A 10,905-nucleotide genomic window follows, 5' to 3' on the forward strand; every position below is an offset into this window, starting at 1 on the left:
GTTTTCTGACCACTTGGTCCAAGTTTCACATCGTGCTCGCTCACATAACAAACGTTTAAAAGCCAACGCAACAACCGCTATTAACTGGAGCATAATTATCATAATACACTAACTACCAGAAAAACCTTGGCGTTGATTGGTCAATATTGCAACGTTAATATCACGTGTATTTTCACGTGACTGACATGTTGTGCAGGCAAGTTTATGTATTAAACCTTGAGTGAAGCCTGTTCAATGACGTCTTGTTTCGAACAATGGTTTTTGAACAACTTTTCAGAACATTTTTTATGTCGTTTTGCACCACGAAAGGTACAGAAAATAGCCCCCAAAATGTAAACACAAAATGGTGTATATGTAGAGCTGATGTACGATACTTCCCGAAAAATGGGAAAATTGCCCCACTGGACAAGTGACTGTCGTCATGTTTACCGGCGTGCCACGCTACATGACCGGCCGAGGCTGCGATGTCAAACACGGCATAGCAACGCACATCATGCGGTGAGGGTCTCGGACCATGTGTAGCGAACTGTAAAAATGGAAGAGTGAAGGCTCTTTTTAGCGCGGGGTTTTTGCCGCGGATGTTCTACGTGACCTTAGAAACTGAGATAAACTGCTTTGAGTTGAACTTTCTATATTTAAAACGATGTCTGGACGCTCGGTAGTTTTATTTTTACGACGGGCCTCCCGTGGTGAGCGTCCGTTTTAACTTTTACCGTTTTAGCTAACACGGTGTCTGAACATGGACTAACATCGAAAGCCTGGTATGAAATGGCCCAGGTTTTTTAAAGGGAAAACACCTCAGGTCTCTCCTCAAAATTCCAAACACAAACACAAACTGCCAATCTCTCTAATGAGAACCATTTTGATCTGAGAACACAAAACCCCTTTACAAAAAACATTTGTCTGAGTATACAAAAACCCTAAAGTAATATGGATTAAATATTCAATTGATTACAATTGTTTCCACAGGCGACCCTTTTGTGTTAATTTTATGACTAGAAACTATTTCTGCGGTAAATTTGAAAGGAGAGAGTTTAGTGGGTGTTGAGGTGTTTGAATGCAATGATCCCTGCCTCCTCAACCCAACACCCCTTCCTTATCCAGTACATGGATTGCCATAAATCTATCCAATAAGTAAGATTTGAGGCTGTGCATGGTGGAGATACTAAATAATGAAAGGTTTGCGGAAACACCATGTGCGAATAATTTCTCAACTAAGAGAATGGTTCTGAAAAGAACCAGAGGTATAAACTCGACGTTCCGGTCAGTATGCTCTGACCGTCTTCAGGAGAGTGCCTAAACTCTACGAAAGGGAATACTTAAGTAGCAAATGGCGAAGTCAATGAAGTGAGAAGTTGCATCCTGTGAGGATGCCAAGTAGACATGATCCTAGAACAAGCTTGGTGCCCACTGAAGTGGAACAGTAGGGTTGCAGTGTCAGTAGAGGGAGGACCTAGGGTATAGGAGACCCATCAGTCTAAGGTGGTAGCTGAGGACCTAGGGTATAGGAGACCCATCAGTCTGAAGAAGTGGGAGCCAGATGTCGTTGAGGTGAAACCCGATGTCTTGCGGAACTGTGTTGTGCTTGCGGATCTCGATGGCTTCCCGTATGCGTCTTGGATGCCAGATCTGGATCGGTGCGATGAGTTCGGCCGCATCCCAATCAACTTTGTGGTCATTGGTGTGGAATGTTTGACAATGGCCGATTTGTCAAAATCCCCTCACCGTCCATGTGCTCTGTGTTCCTTGAGCCTAGTGGGAAGGTTCCGACCGGTTTCGCCGATGTAGACTTTGCCGCATTCACATAGAATGCGGTAGACTCCCGCCTTGGAAGAGGAGTCCTGCTTGTCCTTGTGAGTGTGGAGGCTGCCTTGGAGCTTGTTGCCAATGAGTGGTACACCTTGATGCCGGCTTGTCGGAGGATGCGTTGCAGATGATGTGAAGCTGGACCTATGTAAGGAAGAGTGACTGAGGGAGATACAGTGGAAGGACCTTGGGTATAGGAGACCCATTGGTCAGGTTTGCTGATCGTGATGCAGTTGGGTTTGTAGCCTTTCCATTGTAGTGACGCCTGGATGTGCTTGAGTTCACGCTTGAGGTTGTCTTGGTCGCAGACCTCAAAGGCTCTCTGTACTAGGATGCGGTTGACCGATGACTTGATGCTGGGGTGATGAAACGACCGCTGGTGGAGATAGCGGTCGGTGTGGGTTGGTTTCCTGTAGACGCTATGTCCCAGGGTGCCATCCAGGTTCCTGGAGATCTTGACGTCCAGGAAAGGAATGGTGCCGTGCTGTTCTTGTTCCATGGTGAAGCTGATGCTGGTGTGTTGCTTGTTGAGGTACTGGAGGAAGTCTTGGAGTGTGTCTACTTGGCATCCTCACAGGATGCAACTTCTCACTTCATTGACTTTGCCATTTGCTACTTAAGTATTCCCTTTCTTAGAGTTTAGGCACTCTCCTGAAGACGGTCGGAGCATACTGACCGGAACGTCGAGTTTATACCTCTGGTTCTTTTCAGAACCATTCTATTAGTAGAGAAATTATTCGCACATGGTGTTTCCGCAAACCTTTCATTATTTAAATCTATCCAATACTTACCAACTTTTTGTGGTGTTTATGAAACCCAGGCTTCGTTGTGGCTTCTGCTTCATCTCTGGCACTAGATTCCTAAGAATCCTACCACATTCAAACTCAATGACAATGCACCAACCATCCATTGGCCTTGTGTGACAGGATTTGGTGTCTCTAAAGAAGAAAACGGACCAATATTGTACTGGAGTTACATCAGGGCACAAAAATCATGAAGCCGAAGACAAAGCCAGGAACAAAGCCAAGATTTCATAAACACGATTAGGATTCTTAAATTGTTCCTGATGGAAGTTGCTGTAAATATTCTGCTATCTTTATAACCAAGATTTGAAAAATGTTTAGGATCATTTTGTTCTTGAGATTCAACATTCTTAACATTTACAAATGCATTACTCAGTTCAATTTAGTGTTAGGATTAGTGTTCAAGATAATGCATTTTACTCAGTTCAAATAGGCAGATACTAGTGTTCAAGATAAGCCTTTATTCACTCAGTTAGTTTTTTGTTACTTTTTTTGCTGTTGGCATCTGCCTATTTAATGAAACACTACTCTTCCAAGTAAATTGAGTTGTCCAAATGTATCCTCATTGGTTTCAGATCTGCATTCATTGAATGGAGAATTGTGTTGACAGTGTTCATCAGGTTTATATCTTGACCTCATCAGAGGCTTCATATGAATTTGTTGTGTTCACTTAAGCTCAACCCTCTGCGGGCCCGTTTCCGGGCGAAAATTCCCGTAAAATGGCCCTTTTTTCCGACGGTTTTAGTCATAGTTTGATAACCGCGCGGTCTCTTTCAATGGGGTTAAATGGTTTCATACACTTTAACCCTTCTCTTTCTCATGATATATATAATTTTTTTTATCTTGAAAAAAATCCCCGTCATTTCGGCTTTGAAAATTTGAACTTTTCATCATTTTCCTGTGTAAACGCACCGATTGAGCGCCCTCGCGTCGACTCTTTTGACTGTAACTCCTGACTGGAGTACTGAATTGTACGGGGTTAAATGGAATCGAATAGCTTAGTCCATCTTCTTTCCTTACATGTAACACTTGTTTTGACGGGTTGAAAAAAAACAACCGTCATTTTCACAAAGAAAAAAAGGGGCCAATGACAACTTTCGATCGATAAGGCATAGTTGGGGACTTACATGTACATCGAAGCACATGTACCATTGTTTACCAAGCGTTTCATGATCTTGGACTCCGCTCATCACACGTTTTACAGGACATGTTTTCTCCAATTCTACTTTAAATAAGACATTTAAAAACTATCCATTTGTAAATTAGTTATCTGGAATTATAACTGTGGTGTTTATATGTTTTAATTTCATTTTAAAATAATGTAAATTTGGATCTGAACACTGTCATTTCAAGGCAGTTATAGAAATTTGTGATGGAAAGAACACGCATTTGTTTATTGGGCCGTACCATTTTGTTTGTGGGGAGGATATCTATGCAAGTACACGTAAGTGTATGTCAGATTTTTTGAAGGAAACGAACAAATGAAAGGATGTATATGTCAAGCTTGACAAAATCAGACAAGATTGTACTATTACCTTTACATTGATATGTGCACAAATCCTGTACATTCTACTGTATAGTTTTGTTTTATCCATTTTATGAATGGAGTGTGCTGGGCCACATTTTAGGGTCGGATGCACAGCCCCACAGGACAAGCTTTAATCAGATTTAAATGTGGGGTAACAAATTCACATGTTAATAGTAGAAGTCAAAGCCGGAGACAAAGCCAAAATTTCGTAAACTCCCTGAGATTCTGGAATGAGATTAATGGAATCTACGTGTAATCGATCCAATTGTACTTTTAGTAATAGGAATTTTGAGACAGTTTTACAACCACTTCATCCTTGAGATGTAACCATACTACAAGTAGTTTGTGAAATAATATCATTTAAGTTCATTTTTAGCATAAGCATCACCATGATAGTTAGCACTCACAGTACTGTTCAATAAGCCTTTATTTACTCAGTGTTTATACTACTTTTTGCAGTTACGATACACTTTCATGTATATTGAAGATAATTTACTCATTGAAATGTTTGCTAAAGATGAGTGAAAATTTATTCCAATGGTTTTCTGTCTTAGTTAACAGAACAAGACTCATGTTTATAACAATGTTTTTATCTTAGTTTGAAATTTCGTTGACAATTGTTTCTCAGACTGTCAAATATCTCTTCAGTTTGAATGATTAGAAATCAATTCGACTGAAGCTGAACTTCAGAAAGGAATACGGCCTCAGTTGCCTAGATTTTGGCCTGACTGCCTCCTTGAAAAGGCCCCACACAATTAGCAAATTTCGAATCCAGGTTTTTTCCTTACAAACCAAATAGATTTCCTCGTCGTTTCAAGAATTTAACTGCAAACCTCTGTTTTCAGTGCTTTACAGTTTTGTTGCCATTTCAGAAAACTGGAAAATAAAAAAAAATCATCACTTCAGTTTGTGTTTCAGCAAAAATTATGAATTTGTTTGCAAAGTATCAATCTTATTGTAAAAATTAAATGTTCAAGTAGACTTTTAAGAGTTCAACAATTCACCACTGTATGTAGATCTTAGTAGTCACAACAAGACTTTGTAAATTCTTTTATGAATATTCTTCAATGTGTGTAGATCTTAGTAGTCACAACAAGACTTTGTAAATTCCTTTATGAATATTCTTCAATTTGTTCGTAATAGAACATATACATCTACTCATTGTATACTGTGCTATCTCTACATTACATTTTCTGATAATAGAAATTACAGCCTGTACACTTTTAATTATTCTGTATTTCTGTTAACTTCACTGCTCAAAGCCACGTAGCATCATTTGCAATTACCCAGATAAGCGCCTACCGATTTAATGACAGAAACCTCAAAGTGAAGATAGGACTGGTAACAAATACCCTGTGAAATAATTCCACCTGAAACGGTATTGTCAGAAAACAAACATTGAAGGTGCTTTCAAAATGGGGTGCCTACAGAATCCAGTTACGAGATCCAAAGAAATGTAAAGTAGCCACTCAGCTAAGACTTGAACAGAATGCTTGTTATGCAACCTACATACATGTACGTAAAAATATTGAGCACTTTTGTTGCTTCGGGAAAAAAACCTGCAAAAAGCAAATGAAACCTTTAAGCATACACATCACAATGAAAGTTAATCACTTTGAAAGATTACTTAAAAAATTAGTCCTGTTTTTAATATTCACTCAGTTTCTTTAAAAAAAGTTTTGGTAGTTTTTGTTTAATTTTTGTAGTTTTTATAGACATCATGTTTATTGTTATTATTTACAAGCCTTGTACATTTGCATTTATGTATATCAATGAAACACAAATGTGGATGATAATTTAATCATCAAAATGTCTGCTAAAGATGAGCACAAATACTTATCCTATTAATTTGGTTTCCTGTCTGAATTCACAGAATAAAGACTTGTGTAAACTTTACTCACAAGGGATTATCTTGATGGAAATTTTTATTGTTTTTCTTTGAAAGTAAACATTCTTCAAGTGTGAAAGGTTGCCACTCATTGTAACAAATCCTCAAATCAATGGTATTGAATTTCAGGAAGCCATGGCCTCCGTTGCCTTATTTTGGCCTGACTGCCTCCTTGAAATTTCCTTGCCTTTTCAAGAATTAAATTCCAGATCTCTGTTTTCATTGTTGAACCTATTTGGTTGCCATTTCAACTTGAAATGAATGAAAACAATTATACCCATCACTGTAGTTTTCAGTTTCAACAAAGAACTATAAATTTTCAAGAAACTTTTCAAACTCTACTGTAATTAATTCTATTCAAATTTACCTGTAAAATTTTGAAATGAGCAGAAATAAATGCATTCATCCTTTTTAGTCCCTGGGATAAGGACATTTATTAGCAACATTTTGTGACTAATCTTTTAAATATTACTTTGTTGAACTAAACCTTGGGACATCTGAAACTCTGACTTGCACAGCTGGTATTTGTGCCTTCCAGCTCAAACAACTGTAATCTCTGATGCTAAATTTGTGGAAACAGATAAAATAATGTTTTGGGCCACTGCTCTCACCAAAAATTGCTTCATTGTGACCTGTTTTCCCTTTTTACCATCTTGATAGGTTGGGTAAACAAGGACAAACATGGTTGGTCCCCATTGTATCCACATTTGTGATTTCTGAACATTGCTTTAAGGACACCCAAGAAACTCTGTGACTTTACCCTATTTGGGGACACTTGTAATAAGTTCAAAACACATACACATGTAGTTATTCTTTATTCTAAACATGCCAGCTAACTTGGTGAACAAAGTGGATTTTCATTAGTCTTGCGGGAAAGGGGTCCAGAAGTAGGCTTGCGACTATGGTTTCTCTCTATTAAAGTGAAGCCCTTTTCACACTAGACATATCTCGGGGTTGACGTAGGGTTGAAAACATGTATCGTTTCACTCTTAAAGAATTTCAACCATGTGTCAACCCCGAGATTGATTTCGCCCTGGGTTGAACTCAACCCTACTCCACACCAGGGTTGAGATTTTCAACCCAGGTTGAAATTCTGGCCAGGGTTCAAAACAGTAGTACCTGAGCATGACAAGCTTGATTTGCATGAAACAAGTGTGAAATGATGTGGGGTTGAACACGGGGTTGAAATAAAAAACTCAACCCAGGGCGGCACTGGGTTCACCCAGGGTTGAGTTCAACCCAGGTTGAGAGGCTCTAGTGTGAAAAGGGCTGAAAAGTTGGTTCTAGTTGCCCCATCTCCCCTCCCTCTAAGAAAGTTTACCCCCCCCCCCCCCATGAATGGGGCAACTTAATAAATGATCACGTTGGGCTTACCGAGAAGTGACTGCTTGTAGTGAAGGCCATCCCACACGGTTGCATCCTTTCCACACGACCGCCATACATGACTGCTTTGGCTGATTCCCAATTTTTACGGGTCAAATAACATCATTCAAAGTCTGTTGGTAACAAAATCAGAGTCTATAATACTTCGGCATGAAATAGTGCAAGGATGGATGATCAAGTCAAATGGAAAATTTGTCAGTGAAATAAATGTTTTTACTCTTTTTTTTTCAGGTTGAAGTCGATTATTAGCTTCATGAATGACTGCTGCATGGTATTTGGTATGGATTATGGAATTTGAGTTGGGATAATCAGCCTGAAACATTACTGGAAAAAACTGAAACTACCCTTACCCCCTTTCAAAAATGTGTTTTCTAGATGTTTCAGACCAAATTCAACATTTTTAAATTTGTCTCATTTAAAAAAAAAAACAACTCTGAATTCAGGTTAAAACCTAAAAAGTGGCATCTCTAGATTAATAGAGGGAAAATGGAATATTTTGGAATACACTGGAATACAATATACGGTCCTGGATTTCCGGGCTCTTACAATCTAGATTTTTTAACGTACATGTAGTTGTGCCTCCAGCTCTAATTGCAATAAGCATTGGAGCTGGAGTTACTAACATTGAAACGCCGCTATAACGAACATGGTGGAGTCAACAGACAGTATTTGTTATAGTGGTTGTTCGTTATAGCATGGTTATATTGATTTTGCATTAACTATAATAAAATTTACTATTTTGGGAGCCCATGGGGATTATTTGTTATAGTCAAATAATGTTTGTTATAGTGGTGTTCGTTATACAATGCCACGTTCAAGGCTAATACTATACATTTGTATATAGTGGCATTTCACTGCATGAGATATGGATTAAAGAATCTTGGTTGGGATAATAGAGGGAAAATGGACTATTTTTGCAACACTGGGGGTACACGGTCCCGGATTTCGGGCCTCTTACGATCTAGTTTTTTTTAACGTAATTCTGCCTCCAGCTCTAATTTAATGCGATAAATAAGCATTGGAGCTGGAGTTACTCAAGTTAACTCAAGCTATATGCATCCAAATAAAAAAAAAGATAGTGGATATTTTGCCGGAGGTAATGCTGGCGAACTAACGTTTACTAAAGGTTTGCCGGCGGCAATCATCATATCAACAGAGGGCGCAGTACTCTTTAGATAGGGCTGAATTATAAAATGTATTAAATTCCCACCAAAAGTTGTGTAGCACACTTGGTGTAGTGGTTAAGCAACGGCCCTTGTGAGCGGGATGACCCGGATTCGATCCTGATCCCTGCCACATTTCAAAGGTTTCTTTGGGGGGGGGGGATGGCCCCAAATAAATAAGAATATCCTTCTTTTGTTATTTTAACATGTCTCAAACATTTTATTGCAGAGTATTACATTTTCATTTTCAGATTTGTGGCTCTGGAGGATTTTTTTTTAAAGTGAAATAAAGTCTGAAATTATAAAATGGTCTGATTCCTATCTTATGAATACGAAGTTACAACGATAACATTGGTCTGATTCCTATCATGTGAATACGAAGTTACAACGATAATATTGGCATGGAGCCAGACTAAAATTTGTCACCGGAAAATGTTTAAGTACCAAAAAACAGTAGGCCTAACTGCACATGTTCAGTGCATATTCCGCAAACTAACGTTTGGCCGTCTCCGGCAAAATATCCACTGCCATAAAAAAATAATTTTCTGACAAACTTTTAGTCCGAGTAACTTGGACCCAACTTATCGCCTTTTTTAACATTCGGGCATGATCTACCGGGCGACAATAGGGTCCAAGCTAATGGTTTATGTAGAGCAACACAATTCTGTCACTGACCCAAACACCAACATTGCCCAACAAAAACATCAGATTTCACCCTCAAAATGGCCTCCAAATTACTAAATACGCCACCTGAGGTACAAGTAGACATCGATAATTAAGATGGTTGTACTGAAGTTTACTTACGATCCAGATGAAAAGTGAAATTTTCCGTTCAAATCCGCCGGAGAGCTCCCCTCACGATCGTGAACACGTGAATTTTCCGATTCGTGTTAATGTTTGAACGACGCGATGTCGTCTTCATGCCCACGTACATTCGATGGTTCCTGTATCCCGAGTACGATTCCGTTGCCGAGCGCGCGCCATGCATCAATTATGATGAGTAGAAAATTTCACTATCGATCTTGAGGGGAGCTCTCGGTATTGAATGGGAATTTTCACTTTTCACCCGGATTGTAAGTATAAACTTCAGTACAACTACAAGCACTGATCTTAATTATCGATGTCTACTTGTACCTCAGGTGGCGTATCTAGTAATTTGGAGGCCGTTTTGAGGTAAAATCTCATGTTTTTATTGGGCTATGTTGGGGTTTTTGGGTCAGTGACAGAATTGTGTTGCTGGGCATACAGCATTAGCTTGGACCCCACCAAACATGCCAGACCATGTCCGAATGTTAAAAATAAAAAGGCGATAAGTTGGGTCCAAGTTACTCGGACTAACAAACTTTTAAGTACTGTGTAAGTAAAGATAATGATAGTTTATCAGAATTTATCAACCAAAGATTCTGAGGCATTGACTTTGGACTTTTTAATAGTTTTGTTTTATTCAAGCACGCCACATTTACTGAGCCGATTTTGTGCCCAATTTCCGGACGCCACCGTTTTCAAAGTTGTATTTCTTAATTTAAAGACACTGAAATTGTTCACAAAGGTTCAACAAAAAGCATAATTAAAGTAACTAATAGTACCAGCATTTTAATGATGAAGTTGAAGTTCGTCAACAAAGAAATTTGGCAACCCTGTATGAAGAAAATCGGGGAAACGTCGTTGTGCCTTACGTTAACTCCAGCATACAGATAACACGTGCTGTCCGCCACAGGCATGTTTAACAAATGGTGGCGCTCTTCACAATTAAAGGCGTCAAGTCTATCCTCGTTCTCTTCTAGTCAAGCGGTACGCCCTCGCTGCTATAGTACTATTGGAAACAAATTGAAAGTAAAGTTCGCCCTGGGGACTATGGCCTGTGTCGTTCAGTACAATGGTAAAATCCTTATTAACGGTGGTTGTGAACTCTTTTGAAATAAGTTAACATTTTTGTCGGCAAAATTAAAAGTGTGCCCACGGAAAACGTCTTTTTTTTCGCACCACTTTACTGCTTGAATTGTTTTATAGTGTTTGATGTTCCCTTTCGCAATTTAATGTGGACTTCCTCATGATGACATCACGACCAAACATTGAGCCAAATTTTGAGTTCATAACACGTGGCGCTTTTGAAAATGTACCTCTTTAAGCCAGTGTGTTGTGTTTTCAACCAAATGAATTGACTTTAATTCGGATGAATTTTTCGCGCTGTCACCACTCTACTTCTCTAAGAGCATTAAATATAGTGTTTGATGTTCCCTGTTGAAATGTAATGCCCTTGTGACACAATTAAGCCTATTGAAATTAGAGGGTAGCTGTCTAAAATGAATTTAATATGATTAAAATAAATAGTGT

At 38.9% G+C, this 10,905-nt stretch overlaps 1 protein-coding gene and 1 long non-coding RNA gene across 2 annotated transcripts; both read right to left on the reverse strand.

Moving 5' to 3' along the window:
- Window positions 1-491: 491 nt before the first annotated feature.
- On the reverse strand, window positions 492-2,305 carry LOC119732839. The gene is made up of 2 exons (XM_038206443.1): window positions 1,726-2,305; window positions 492-526 (listed from the first exon to the last, which is right to left on the reverse strand). The coding sequence occupies exons 1-2, from the start codon at window positions 2,303-2,305 to the stop codon at window positions 492-494; spliced, it is 615 nt and encodes a 204-aa protein (XP_038062371.1).
- Window positions 2,306-2,601: 296 nt separating this feature from the next.
- Window positions 2,602-10,282, reverse strand: LOC119732916. The gene is made up of 3 exons (XR_005271636.1): window positions 10,158-10,282; window positions 7,400-7,521; window positions 2,602-2,744 (listed from the first exon to the last, which is right to left on the reverse strand). It is a non-coding gene; the product is annotated as an uncharacterized LOC119732916 (long non-coding RNA).
- Between the last annotated feature and the right edge of the window lie 623 nt (window positions 10,283-10,905).

This window comes from Patiria miniata, unplaced genomic scaffold (genome assembly GCF_015706575.1).
Source record: "Patiria miniata isolate m_02_andy unplaced genomic scaffold, ASM1570657v1 HiC_scaffold_25, whole genome shotgun sequence".
In the NCBI taxonomy this organism is placed as follows: Eukaryota; Metazoa; Echinodermata; class Asteroidea; order Valvatida; family Asterinidae; genus Patiria; species Patiria miniata.